Source organism: Salmo salar, chromosome ssa11, assembly GCF_905237065.1.
Source record: "Salmo salar chromosome ssa11, Ssal_v3.1, whole genome shotgun sequence".
In the NCBI taxonomy this organism is placed as follows: Eukaryota; Metazoa; Chordata; class Actinopteri; order Salmoniformes; family Salmonidae; genus Salmo; species Salmo salar.
The window spans coordinates 70,784,502-70,799,139 of record NC_059452.1 but is presented as its reverse complement, the minus strand read 5'-3'; the positions used below and the strand labels follow the sequence as shown (position 1 = coordinate 70,799,139).

Sequence of the window (14,638 nt, the reverse complement as noted above, 5' to 3'; positions counted from 1 at the left end):
TCATAGACTCCTGTTATGTCTGCACCCTAACACAAGGCCATTGTCTTCTGGAACGGTTGCTTGTATAAAATGACTATTGTCTAACAGTATGATTGTGTTATCACCTCCCACTATATAAGGGACATGGAACCATTTACTTTTGCAGCTCCTTCCCTGACTGCAATCAGAGAGGGATCTACCTTGCAGCTGCTTGATTAAACAATTCACTGTTCTACAATTCAATTAGTCTCTGCCTTAATCTTTGGATTGAGTTTTCCACAACACTACATAGGCCTACAATATGTCACTTCCTCATACTTGATCAATACGTGCAAAAACTGACTGCATAGTTTCCCCAATAGGGCCATGCAAGGTGAGGCTCCTGGAGTCATATTAGGAGTTTATTCGTGTGTGTGTGTGTGCGTGTGCGTGTGTGTGTGTGTGTGTGTGTGTGTGTGTGTGTGTGTGTGTGTGTGTGTGTGTGTGTGTGTGTGTGTGTGTGTGTGTGTGTGTGTGCGCATGCGTGCGCACGCGCACAGATAGAGCTTTCTCTATTCTCAGAGAATGTGCCTCCACTTCCCTGAGGCTGAAATTGTCCCTGTGATCACAGAGTCGCTGGTTCAGGGCTCACTCTGGCTTCTCCCCCTTAATCGCTACCGTTTATGGTTCATGCTAAAGTAACATTACTGTATATACCGGTATACAATTCATGACCATTTGGATGTGATCAACCCAGTGTGTGTTTTTTGTTCCACAGGTTTTGTAGAGATGTTGCATCTCAGGCACCTGCTCTGGCTGATGTTTCTCTGTAGTGCTTTCACTGAACAAGGTGAGTCTTGCTTGTGTGTGTGTGTGTGTGTGTGTGTGTGTGTGTGTGTGTGTGCGTGCGTGCGTGCGTGCGTGCGTGCGTGCGTGCGTGCGTGCGTGCGTGCGTGCGTGCGTGCGTGCGTGCGTGTGCGTGTGTGCGTTTTACTCTGGATCAGAGTCTAACAAACTGGAAACAGGTCATTAGTTTCACACAGAAAACAGAGCGAGGCATTCACTCAGCTCCATTCATTTTCTCTCAATCCTCTGGAAAAGGGTTTCTCAAACTCGGGCCTGGGGCCTCCAATAAGTGAGCCTTTTGTTTCCCCCCCAGCACTACACAGCTTATTCAAATAATCAACTCATCATCAAGCTTTAATTATTTGAGTCAGCTGCGTAGTGCTAGGGCTAAAAACGAAATGTGCACCCCTGGGAGGTCCCAGGACCAAGTTTGAGAAAGCCGTGCTCTAGACATGCACACACACACACACACACACACACACACACACACACACACACACACACACACACACACACACACACACACACACACACACACACACACACACACACACACACATTCACTTACCTACATCTGGGTTCAAGTTAATCACACTGTAAGCTATCCGGATCACATACAGTACAGCCCTCCACTAAACCCATCCACAAACTAAACCCATGCTCTGAATTAAACCCATCCACCCTCTGTGCCTTCTGTTCTGATTTGACTTTACACGCACACTCCGTAGTTGAATATATTAACCCCTCACCTTGACCCTCACTCAACCTTACCCCGTGCCCTGACCCCAAAGCTCATGTACTTGCTTTTTGATAATATAGCCATTTTTGTCCTTACAATATGGCTAGATAGTAATACCCTCTCTCTCTAGATCAATCATGGAGGATGAAGGTAGAGAAGGCTGCCCCCGCTAGTGGCTCTCTGGCTGGCAGGGTGGTGCTACCATGCCACTTCTCCATCACCCCAACCACCCACACCCCTAGCACACAGGGCCCAGAGGACCAGCTCAGGATCAAGTGGACAAAGCTGGAGGAAGACGGGGAGCATGTGGTGCTGGTGGCCCAGGGAGGAGTGATCAAGGTGGAGCAGGAGTACAAGGGCAGGGTGTCGGTGCCCAACCACCCCCAAGCATTGGGCGACGCCTCACTGATTGTTGCCCGCCTGAGGGCTAGCGATGCTGGGCTGTATCGCTGCGAGGTCATGCATGACATGGAGGACACCCAGGATACTGTTCATCTCAATGTCAGCGGTGAGTGGACACACACATGGTAGTAGACACACACACACACACTACGCACACATTTCGCCTATTGGAATGTGTCCATTGGTCCATGTGCTATTGTCATCACTTACAGGAGTTGTTGGGTAATAAAAATCATGTAAAGGTCTCTAATGCTACCTGTTTTGTGTCATTCCCACTCAGACATGCTATTCCATAGAGAGCCTTTAGCTCACGATTCCCCAACTGGCACCCAAATGTTCTGTGCAAATTCATTGTTGGACATGAAAGACTGTAAAACCACTAAGAAATCAGCTGCGAGTTATTTCAATCTGTTTCCAACTATTCCCACGCGTAATAGGTTTGAAATGCCTACGTGTGTCTTAGTCAAATATGATCTGTTTGGGCTTCTACAAATGATTAGCAATTATGTTCCGCACCTGTATAGCTATAATGGTGCAACGGTGCAGTTCGCTTTCCTGGAGAGCAGAGCTGAGCCGCAGGCCGTGTCATCGTCGCTAGATTGAGGCACTAACCGGCAGACCGTGGCGTTGTTAGGACTCCAGGAGCAGGACTGTGTTGTACATCTTGAGACCTGGAGACGTACGTTAGTGGCTCACCTGCGCGTGTATCATTACCTTCAGGGGCGTTACCTGCTCAGACGGCAGGAGATTCAGTCTGGGACTGAGACTGGGACGTGTGAGGCAGAGCAGATGGCTGGCTGGAACGTTTTTTGTTGTTGTTGACCAGGTCTGCACACGTAGCTAGCTGATGGAGAAACATTACTCAGTATAACTACCTGGAAGGTGCTGTGTTTCTCTGGTTGTAACACACTACCTCGTGCTGAGCCGGCGCAGACCTACAGGGCTGGTGTCGTCTGAGGATAAGATAGAGGTGGACTGCTCTTTCCTCCGCTCTGCCCAGGGACACTCGGCGAGACTTTTGAAGTACTCCTGAGAGATGAACCCGAGGAATGTAGCCCTCATCTGACAAAGTCGTCAGTAGATTCCACAGGGTAATGTACAGGATACGCGTGGCATACACCGTTCAGCAAACCTACAAGTCAGCATTTCGCTGGATGGTGTATACCATGTGTATCCTGTACACACGACTAATAAAACCTGAAACTACAGTAGCTAGTTACTTCACCATATGTCACAGCATGACAGTCTAGTCACAAACAGCTGTGCTTGAGTAAACAGAACCACCGGTTGTCTCCAGGTCTCTCTCTCTCTCTCTCTCTCTGAGTCTCTCTGGCTTGCATGCCGAGGAAGACCTGGCTCTATGCCTGTAGTATGGGTAACTGAACATACAATTGCAAATGATCTGCACAGTATACTACTGTGTGGCATTCAAGCTGGGTATCTTTCATAAGGAGAAAGCCCCTGAATAGCCCAGATTATCACATAGGGTGCATTAGAGATGAACAGCGGTCTGTTGGTGGAACGGTCTGTTGGTACAGTCTCTGTGTGTAGATACAACCAGAGACGGCTCTATCCGACTAACAACTCTTTTTACTGCTCGTCAGTCTATTCAGTGAACTCTACAACTGGAGCCAGTTTCCTAGAGGGAGAAACAATGAACTCTCTTATGAACTTGGAAAACAGGGTTCTGATTGGACCAGACGAACATCCTCGCGTAGTTTCAGGATGTCAGAGAGCTAAAGTATCGCAGCGCAGTCTTCTTCCCTGTCCTATCTGCAGTATGATGCTCGTGTTACTTGGTTGTCTCCGTTTCCTTATTTGAATGTACTTATTGTGCAGTAAGTGGATCTGGGCGACAGTTTATTTCTAAATTGCTTGTAAAAGTGGGCTCTCTGGTTGCGTCCTTTCTGTAACCCTCTCGATACTAAACACAGGCACTCACCACACAAACTGACCTCCTGCCTCTGTCTCTCCAGGTGTGGTGTTCCACTACAGGTCTGCTTCTAGCCGTTATACCTTTTCCTTTCCTGGGGCCGTTGACGCGTGTCGCGCGGCCGGGGCAACCATCGCTACGGCCGAACAGCTGACTGCCGCCTTCGAGGACGGACTGGACCAGTGTGACGCCGGCTGGATAGCCGACCAGACAGTCAGGTGTGTTTGCGTGTTACTTAAAAAGCATCGCAGCTCTCAACTGATGTGGCTGGTGATGACCAGGTGCTGAAACAAAATATGTTTAGTACCCGTCTCAAGGATACCTCCGGCCCCTTACAGAGTATGTATGGTAAACTACATTTCCCATGCTCCCTCTCTCTCTTCCCTGTAGATACCCAATCACGAAGCCCCGTCCTGGTTGCATGGGCGATATGATGCACAGGCCAGGGATCAGGACGTATGGGCTCAGAGACCCTAAAGAGACCTACGACGTCTACTGTTACGCAGACAAACTACACGGTGAGTAAGTGTGTGTGCATGAGTGAGTTTTAGTGTTTGGTGTTTCCTGATGGTGAGTTAAAGCGTGTGTCTCATTGGGTAAAGTGTGCATACATCTCCCCCTGCAGGTGAGGTGTTCTATGCTCCTATCCGTTACAAGCTGACCCTTCGCCAGGCTAAGCGTACGTGCGAGACGCACGGGGCGGTGCTCGCCTCCCCTGGCAACCTGTTCGCCGCGTGGCGGGGAGGCCTGGATCGCTGTGACTACGGCTGGCTGTCAGACGGGAGCGCCCGCTACCCCATCTCCGTCCCCAGACCCCAGTGTGGAGGAGGGCTGCTGGGGGTCCGGACTCTGTACCGATTCCCCGACCAGACTGGCTTCCCCAAACCTATTGACAGACATGGAGCGTTCTGCTTCAAGGGTAAGACTTGTGCAATGCTTTTACCACCACGGCTAAAGCTGCTGTCACTGCTACTATGACAGCGATGCCAATGATGATCACAATGATGATATTAAGGATGGGGAGGAAGAAGAAGAGCGACAGGAGGAGCCAGACATTGAGATATGGGATTGAGAAGTAGTGAGAAGGGGGGAAAGAGTAGACATGTTCTTAAGGAGAGAGGGGGGAGGGTAGCAGGCTAGAGAGGAGCTGTTCCTCTAGTGTACTGACGGACATTCAGACTTGGCAGGCCGGAGTAGCATCAGGGATATTTATGTAGTTTCTCTCAGGCTCAATGAGTTATGGCCCGTCCTGTGTGAGGATGAACTCTCACCTTGTTTTCACTTCCTGCTGAGGGTTGTTTAAACGACCGAGCCTGTTGCGACAGAGCACATCTATGAGACACAGAAAGGGTTGTGAGGGGAGAAGGGGGGAGATGGAGAGAGGGAGATGGGCAGAGAGATAGAGTGGAGGGGCAGAGAGTTAGAGAGAGAGAGAGGATTAGAGATAGAGAGAAGAGGATGAAGGCTGGTTAACGTGAAACTGTTAGGTTACAGTAAAAGGCTGAATGCTTGCTTGAGCAACACACAAACTTTACATTTTATCTGTTCATTTTCAGTTGACATGATTTATATTGTAGTTCAAGTTACAGGCATTTGTTAGGCTCTGGCCCAACAAGCATTTAAAGCTTTTAAAAGGACTTTTATTGTGATACCATGTTGGACACATCTGTTTGCACAGTAAACATGTACTGTACATCTGGAAAGACAATGGCCCACTCCCTTCCGCTCCTTGCTTTACTATATCACCCCATACTCCCTGCCTTATGCCTAACTGCAATCTCTAACCCATACATCATCTTCCTTTCCCTACATTACTGCAGTATGCAGTGTCCCCTTCCTCTCCCTGCATTACTGCATTCCCCTAACTCCTGCACCTCTCCTTTGCTGCAGTCTTTGAGTGTCCTACATCCCCAACCTCTACCTGCCTAATTGCAGTCTGCAAGTGTGCAACCTCCCATTCCTCTCTCTGCCTTACTGCAGTCTCCAACCTCCCATTCCTCTCTCTGCCTTACTGCAGTCTCCAACCTCCCATTCCTCTCTCTACCTTACTGCAGTCTGCCACCTACCAACCTCCCATTCCTCTCTATCTTACTGCAGTCTCCAGCCTCTTCATCCTCTCTATCTTACTGCAGTCTCCAACCTCTCCTACCTCCTCCTCCTCTACCTACCTTACTGCAGCCTCAACGTCTGCAACTTTTCCTTCCTCTCGGCCTTACTGCAGTCTACAACCTCCCATTCCTCTCAACCTTACTGCAGTCTCCAACCTACCATTCCTCTCAACCTTACTGCAGTCTGCCACCTACCAACCTACCATTCCTCTCTACCTTACTGCAGTCTGCCACCTACCAACCTCCCATTCCTCTCTACCTTACTGCAGTCTGCCACCTACCAACCTCCCATTCCTCTCTACCTTACTGCAGTCTGCCACCTACCAACCTCCCATTCCTCTCTACCTTACTGCAGTCTGCCACCTACCAACCTCCCATTCCTCTCTACCTTACTGCAGTCTACAACCTCCCATTCCTCTCAACCTTACTGCAGTCTCCAACCTACCATTCCTCTCAACCTTACTGCAGTCTGCCACCTACCAACCTCCCATTCCTCTCTACCTTACTGCAGTCTGCCACCTACCAACCTCCCATTCCTCTCAACCTTACTGCAGTCTGCCACCTACCAACCTCCCATTCCTCTCTACCTTACTGCAGTCTGCCACCTACCAACCTCCCATTCCTCTCTACCTTAGTGCAGTCTCCAGCCTCTTCATCCTCTCTACCTTACTGCAGTCTCCAACCTACCATTCCTCTCTACCTTACTGCAGTCTCCAGCCTCTTCATCCTCTTTACCTTACTGCAGTCTCCAACCTCTCCTCCCTCCTCATCCTCTACCTACCTTACTGCAGTCTGCAAATGTGCAACCCCCTTACTTCTCCCTACCTTACTGCAGTCTCAACGTCTGCAACCTCTCCTTCCTCCCTCTACCTTACTGCAGTCTGCAACCTCTCATTACTCTCTACCTTACTGCAGTCTGCAACCTCTCATTACTCTCTACCTTACTGCAGTCTGCAACCTCTAATTACTCTCTACCTTACTGCAGTCTGCAACTTCTCCAACCTCCCATTCTTCTCTCAACCTCACTGCAGTCTGCCATCTCTCCTTCCTCCCTCTACCTTACTGCAGTCTGTCTACTCTCAAACCTCCCATTCTTCTCTCAACCTTACTGCAGTCTGCAACCTCTCCTTCCTCCCTCTACCTTACCGCAGTCTGCAACTTCTCCGTCCTCTTTATCCTCTCTCAACCTTCCGATTTCCAACTTCACGACTGACATAACCCAATGTCTTCCACATGGTTGGCCCATTCTTTCAGGGTCATGGTTGGCCCATTCTTTCAGGGTCAGGGCTTAGGACTGGATCCCAGCTCGAAACATGGCTCTGATTTGGTGGGTCATTAGACAACGATATCTCTGGGGGGGGGTCACAGCAGAGACCCAGTGACAGTTAGGAACCCAAAGCAGTTTATAGTGTGGGGTTGCAAAGGGGAATGAGAATGAGTACTGCAGAGAACCAGCGCTCTGTTTAACTCTACCGTGCTGAAGAATAGCCTCCCGCTCGCTCCTCTCTCTTCTGTTCCTTCCATTTATGAGCCTGTGTGTGTGTGTGTGTTTTTTTTTATTAGGGGAAAACCCAACTCATGCTATCTACACGGCGAGAAGCACAGAGAGAAACAGGACAGGTCCCTAATGCATTACAGCGGGCCCCTTCCCAGAGAGAGAGAGGGGAACATGAGAGAAAGAGGGAGGGCAAGTCTTACTTGCCCAAGAGTATCATTATCATCATGCTCATCATTATCAGATTATCAGTATCGATTTACACACTTGCGACCCTCTTTTTGCAGACACTAAATATTCTGTTGCAATCTAGTGGTTTCTAAAAGACCATTTGATGAAATCCATAACATAATGCACATGAAACGGTAACGTCTCCGACCGCGTGTAGTTGATTCATACAGCTCAGAAAGTATATGTGAGCTGGGTCCTGCATTTAGCCTACAGGGCATGCGAGCTAATGCATAGTGGAAGTGACATGGCTATAGGGACTTGGGACAGACTGCAGGCCAGCCAGATGGCCTGGCCCAGCCAAACACGTGACATCAGACCTGGGCTGGAGATGGAGCTAGCTTGGCTGGGCTGGATGCTGGACTGTCCACATCCCCTCACAGTTTGTGTGAGCAGGCGAACTCTCCCTGAGTGTCTTTGCTCAGAGTCCTGCCAGCTATACACACCTCCAACACACAGAGAGAGAGAGAGGGGGATGGAGTGAGAGGTGGAGAGTGGGAGTGAAAGAGAGAGCGAGAGAACGAGAAGCAGAGAGAGAGGGGGAAAGAGAAGTGGCCAAAGAAAGGGAGGAAAAGAGAGAGAGGGAGTGTGGGAGAGCGGAAGGGGTGGGGGGGGTCCCAGCTCCTCCTTCTATACATGCATCCAACATTTTCAGAGGGGGGCTAAAATGGAATATATACATTAAAACATAATTATGACATGACAGTATGTCGGTAAGGTTAACGTGCATGCGTCAGCTGTCCATGAGACAAGCAGCGGGCACGTTACACAGGTGCATTGTGGTTGTGTGGATGTGTGCAACACAGAGAGGGATGTTGTGACTTTGCATGTATGTAGGCCTTCCATTTTACTCTGATGGTAAAGAGTTACTAGAGGAAAAAAGAGACATGTTGCTATTTTCTACAGGAGGAATAAAGAGACATTTTTGCTATTTTCTACAGGAGAAAAAGAGAGACATGTTGCTATTTTCTACAGGAGGAAAAAAGAGACATGTTGCCTAAAGATGTGCGCCAGTGTTGGAACATAGCAGGTTGGGCGTAGCCAAAAGAAATGCTTCAGCGATACATCTAGGTGTGTGTTTGCGGGTGTGTGTATGCATACACGCTTATGCCAGGGGAAAAGGGAGGTCGGAGGTTTACAGTTGGCCTAAAACAACAATTCTTAACACAGTTCACACGCCTCGCAGTCTAAAAATACAGACCTCCTGGCAGAGAGAGAAAGAGAGACATTCTGACAGACTGACCCCCCCGCTGGCACTGACCCTTTTTGATTCTTAACGGCTGACGTCGCTCTTTAAAAATGTAACTCTCTGGGTTTGATATCCTTTTACAGCCTGCAGCTGTGAGCTGACACCGTTCTGAGTCTGACAACACCATGTTGAGCGTTCCCCGACAGCATCCTGTTTCTCGTTTGTCTTTTATCTACTGTGGCACAGCATGCTCATTAGTCTTTCTATTTGCCTTGGAGTACCTTGACTGTGATCTCAGGTGATATAATCTGAGGGACCATCTCATAGCGGCAACGTGAACCGTTTTGGGATGTCACCAGAGCTAAACCCCTCCTCTCTGTCTCTGCAGGTAAGGAACCGGAGATCCCCCCTCCTGGACCTGTGACGACCACGGATGCTCGCAGGACAGACACGGCTACAGACGTACCTCACACTTCCTACCACACATACCTTACAGGCACAACTCCCGCAGACAGCACTGACCGCACAGCTGTTGACAAACCTCACGACGCAGACAGACCACACCAAACAACTGGCCAAGACAGAAGTCAGCATACAGGTGGACCACATGATACAGCTTATACAGGCACAGTCCGACTTTACACTACTTCTGACGGAACACACGCCGCCAAAGACGAGTATCCCACCACTGACCACAAGACGACAGACAAAGACAGAACTACCCAGATAGGAGACAGAACGACAGACCAAAAGACAGACTTCTCTGTTGGTACCACTCAGTTCCCTGAGTACGATGGGGATGACTTTGTCCCAGACCTAACCAAGGTAGAGTCATTGCCCTCCATGGGTGATCCCCTGCTCCCCCTGCAGCTGCCCCCTCTCCCCACCATCCGCTCCCAGCCCACCCGCCCCCAACTAGACATCAACCAGGGGGGAGACAAGGAAGAGGGGGAGGTTCAGACAGGCTCAGGCAGGGGGGAGAGCAGTGGGAGTGGGGAGGGGAGCAGTAGTGATGGGGAGAGTGAGGGGGAGGACCAGGGAGTGATGACTCTCACACAGGGCTTCACGGCAGACACAGGACTGGGGTCGGACCCCTCACTCCCAGGACAACCAGGGTACCCAGGACATCTAAGGGGGTATCCAGGGTCGGTCACCCCAGAGCATGGCCACTCAGGTGGGGACAAAGTGACAGGACAGCAGCCTGCTGTGGTCTACAAGGAGGAGGAGGGCAAGAGCTCTAGAACAACAACCCACAGCCAACCAGGAGCCACGGAATCATACGGCATGGACAAATCGGTGGCTATCCATACGGAGGCCACGCCCACCAAACCACCAATCCACCTCATCATCGTCAACGTGCACGACCAGAACCAATCAGGTGAGAGTTTACTGTCGACTCTGATGACAAGGTAATGTTCCATTTAATAATACACAACCAAACAAACTCGTATCTCAACACTGCTAACTCCGTGTATGTGGGCATAACACCTCTGTTTCGAGGTATGTTCTCATGATTGTATCGCCAAACTATGCATAGTCACTTTAACTATACATTCATGTACATACTACCTCAATTGGTCCGACCAACCAGTGCTCCCGCACACTGGCTATCTGCATTGTGTCCCACCCACCACCCGCCAACCCCTCTTCTACGCTACTGCTACTCTCTGTTCATCATATATGCATAGTCACTTTAACCATATCTACATGTACATACTACCTCAATCAGCCTGACTAACCGGTGTCTGTATGTAGCCTCGCTACTTTTATAGCCTCACTACTGTATATAGCCTGTCTTTTTACTGTTGTTTTTATTTCTTTACCTACCTATTGTTCACCTAATACCTTTTTTGCACTATTGGTTAGAGCCTGTAAGTAAGCATTTCACTGTAAGGTCTACACCTGTTGTATTCAGCGCACGTGACAAATAAACTTTGATTTGATTTGAAACTATGAACTGTCTCAGCCACCTTGTGAAGTGACTGTAGTAAGTCCTGTTTTATAAACTGGGTGGTTCGAGCCCTGAATACTGATTGGCTGACAGCCATGGTATATCAGACCATATACCATGGGAATGACAAAACATTTATATTTACTGCTCTAATTACGTTGGTAGCCAGTTTATAATAGCAATAAGGCACCTTGGGGGTTTGTGATATATGGCCAATATAACACAGCTAAGGGCTGTGTCCAGGCACTCCGCGTTGCGTCGTGGATAAAAACAGCCCTTAGTTGTGGTATATTGGACATATACCACACCTCCTCGGGCCTTATTGCTTAAGTACACTCTAACATTATGAGTCTCTGTGGGTGACCGCGTGTGCTGAAGGACTCTGTACTCTCTGTGCTTCAGAGGGAGCTGCTTGTATTGACGCTCTGTTGGATCTAGACAGATGTCCAGTGTAGGCAGACAGAATGGTCAGTCAGAGAGAGATAGTAGAATGGAAAGAGAGTATACAGTACCAAGTACACATTGATAAAGAGTGTGGGTGTGGCATGGACAGGAAGGAGACAGTGACCACTCTTTAATCAGGCTACTGCTGGACAACTGTGTCCTTAAACTGACCTGACGCATCTCCATAATATATTCATATCTCCGTTAAAAGAGATTTCCAGCCTTGGCTGCTGTAGGAGTTCAGGATCTGTGGGAACATTTTAGATTTAGGGATGATCTTATTTAGCTGTGTTTGTGTGTGTGTGTGTGTGTGTGTGTGTGTGTGTGTGTGTGTGTGTGTGTGTGTGTGTGTGTGTGTGTGTGTGTGTGTGTGTGTGTGTGTGTGTGTGTGTGTGTGTGTGTGTGTGTGTGTGTGTGTGTGTGTGTGTGTGTGTGTGTGAGGGCCGGCATACCTCCTTGCCCATCCAAATAAAATATTGATATATTTATAACTTATTTGACCAACACACGGCCAACAGAAAGATGCATCAATCTCAATAAAGCATCTGAGTGAGCGAGTAAAACAGCGCCCCTCTGTCCCAGTATGTGTAGACCATGTATCTGATAATGTCTGCACCAAAAGAGTATTGGCATGTCATACTATTTCTGGCCAGACAGCATCAGATACATGGGCTACATATTAGAAGGGCGCTGTTTCGCTTGCTTGGATGCTTTCTCCGGGGATATGCTTAGTTTCAACAGAGAGGAAGAGGTGAAGCAAGAGGGCTCACTTTCACCAAATTCTGTCCAGTAAAAGCCGAATGCGTTTCTATGGGAATAATATGCAGACCTAAGCTTGTCGCCTGTCTTCCCGCTTTTTGGAACCAAAGACTCCCATTGTTAGGGCGGAGACATGAGCATCTCGTCGTTATATACAGGATCTCTGGTTTCAGCCAAAGGAAAATTGTTAGGATGCTCGATTGCCCTAAAGTACATGTATGTTTCGCCAAAATGTTATAATTACTCCCGTGTAAATAAAATTACTCCCGTGTAAATAAAACCATTCAAAATAATTTACCAGGGTGCATTAATTAGCCACAGAGGATCATTAGCTTATTTTAAAACATTGCTGTAGATTGTTTCAAATGACGAGTGTGTTTGGGAAGCCCGCGATTTGGGTAGTGCGCGTGGCTGATTGAGTTGTGGCTGTCAGTGAAAGCGTCCAAAATATGTGTGAAAATAATGTGTTTTGAATATAATTAAAAATTAGAGGGGGGGGGTATGGTGCGTCTCTCTCCATAATGCATGCATATGTAGGAAAGTGCCCATTTGGCAATGTCTGATTTCTGATTGACTTAACCGTCTTAAAACTCACCACTCATTTTTTTCTTCGCCACACAAATCAACGAAGTCAGTTTTTTTTTTAAACATCTATTGCGAATGATAGTTCCTCAGTATTTGAAAAATCTTTCCTACACTCCCGGCCTCGATAATCACCAAACCGAAAGGCCAAAATACGGTATCATGATGTGATGATGTCATATCCAGTGGAAACGTCATAAAAAACATATTTCTTGTACGGAGCTACTGGCCCGGAATAGGCTAGTTGATACAATGTTGCAAGTTCGCTAGGGACCAGTGGCGGTTCTACACCATTTCAACTGGGGGGGGCAAGCTGGGGCCAGTTGTACTGTTAGAGGGGCCAGTTACATTAGACGTTATTGTTGTCATTTCGTTTTCTTCACTGCATTGCAGGCATTAGCAGGCAAAAGACCATGTTCATAATCATCATCGTTGCCACTGTCTAATAACGGATGTAAAAAAAAGAATGATAGCAAAAATTAGTTATGTAAAAATTATTTCATACTCCACATTTAGGGGGGCCACAAGGGGGTCCAAAATTGTTGTCACAGGGGCACTGTGACAAACTTGAAACTCACGAGCTGCCTATGGTCTTTACTATTACAGCCATTAAAAAAAGCATATAAGGTCCCGTGAAAAGACGTGGAAATCAAAGGCCCATCCGACTGATTATTTCTGCCTCCGGGTCTGGTGTGTGTGCGCGTGTGCCTGCTTGCGTGCTTCCAGTGATGTCTTGACGAGGATCACCTCTGGATGCTTTCCAGCTGTTTGTTGTCTTGGTTTAATAGAGAAGTTGTATCGTTATCATCTCTGTTCATTTGCAACCAGTTTACATGTAAGCACGTCCGCAGATTCTGCACAAACAGATGTGGAAACACATGAACTCGTTTTTCGTTTTTAGCTTGGCAGTTACTTTTCGGAGAGAGCGGGAGAGAGAAAGAGAGGCACACATGACCCTGAGGTCAAATGGCAGAGCCTCTTTCAGATCAATCAGCGTTGTAATCACTCTCAACTAATTACTCCCACAATCTTCTCCCTTCATCCCCCCCTAACATTCCCATCTCTCCCTTCATTCCTTCCCAACATACACCCCACCCCATGCCTCTCCCCCTTTCTCTTTTAATGTGGGTGAGTCTTCCGGCTCCGCTACCCGATCCAAGCCATAACGTTTATGAATGGCTATTGTTTATTATTAAAGGGACATATTGTATATTGTATTAGGTCATATTTCAACCAGTAACTCAATAAGAGTTCAGTTCCTCAGTGGGTTATAGTTCCACAATTTCTACACAACTAAAGGGAATTGAGACGTTGAAATATTGAGTGTTAAAGATGGATCTTAATTTCATCCCCCTTTTGTTGCTGAGAATTTTCCTGCACAGCAGGAAATGCGAACTTGTAGTGTATTTGAGTTTTAAAGTCTTCTAAAGGTTGTAATTTTGACTTTGACATTTCAGACTTGATTTGCCCTAACGAAAAATGTATCAACCCCTACTAAAATGCCCATTAATTATAAATCACATAATAATTCACATTTCCTGTTGCAGCAGGATTATTTTCCTGCTGTAGCAAACTAGCTCAAATTAAGATCCTACATCTGTATAGTTAAATCTTCCTGTTTCGCATATAGTAGATGTATCTGATTCAGGGTCACAAAGGGACGGACACCTCTTTAGGTTGGGAGTGGTTTTATTAACATGGTTAAGTATGACGAATGCATGCACACACACACACACACACACACAGACACACACACACACACACACACACACACACTCATTCAACAGCAGATTAAAAGTCTTTATTTCTACCATCTCACATGGTTTTATTTGTCCCCAGAGACATAACTAACCTCAGGTTTAGTGCTACCCCGTCCAAATGTGCTTCCCCTTGCACCCGTTCCCGCGATATAGGTTCCATGTGTACCATAAAGACCTAATGAAGACACAAACCTGCATTGTTCAAATAATACTTCTGGCTCTCATTGAACCAGTCAGAGCCAAC

At 47.7% G+C, this 14,638-nt stretch overlaps 1 protein-coding gene across 3 annotated transcripts in view; it reads left to right on the top strand.

The window, feature by feature from the left end:
• Window positions 1-14,638, top strand: part of vcanb (versican b) — a 42,593-nt gene that overhangs the window by 4,432 nt on the left and 23,523 nt on the right. For all 3 annotated transcript variants that reach the window (XM_045689898.1, XM_045689897.1, XM_045689896.1), the window contains exons 2-7: window positions 737-808; window positions 1,674-2,051; window positions 3,922-4,096; window positions 4,269-4,396; window positions 4,504-4,797; window positions 9,287-10,276. In XM_045689898.1, coding sequence (XP_045545854.1) covers window positions 737-808; window positions 1,674-2,051; window positions 3,922-4,096; window positions 4,269-4,396; window positions 4,504-4,797; window positions 9,287-10,276 — 2,037 coding nt within the window. The remainder of the gene's footprint in view (window positions 1-736; window positions 809-1,673; window positions 2,052-3,921; window positions 4,097-4,268; window positions 4,397-4,503; window positions 4,798-9,286; window positions 10,277-14,638) is intronic.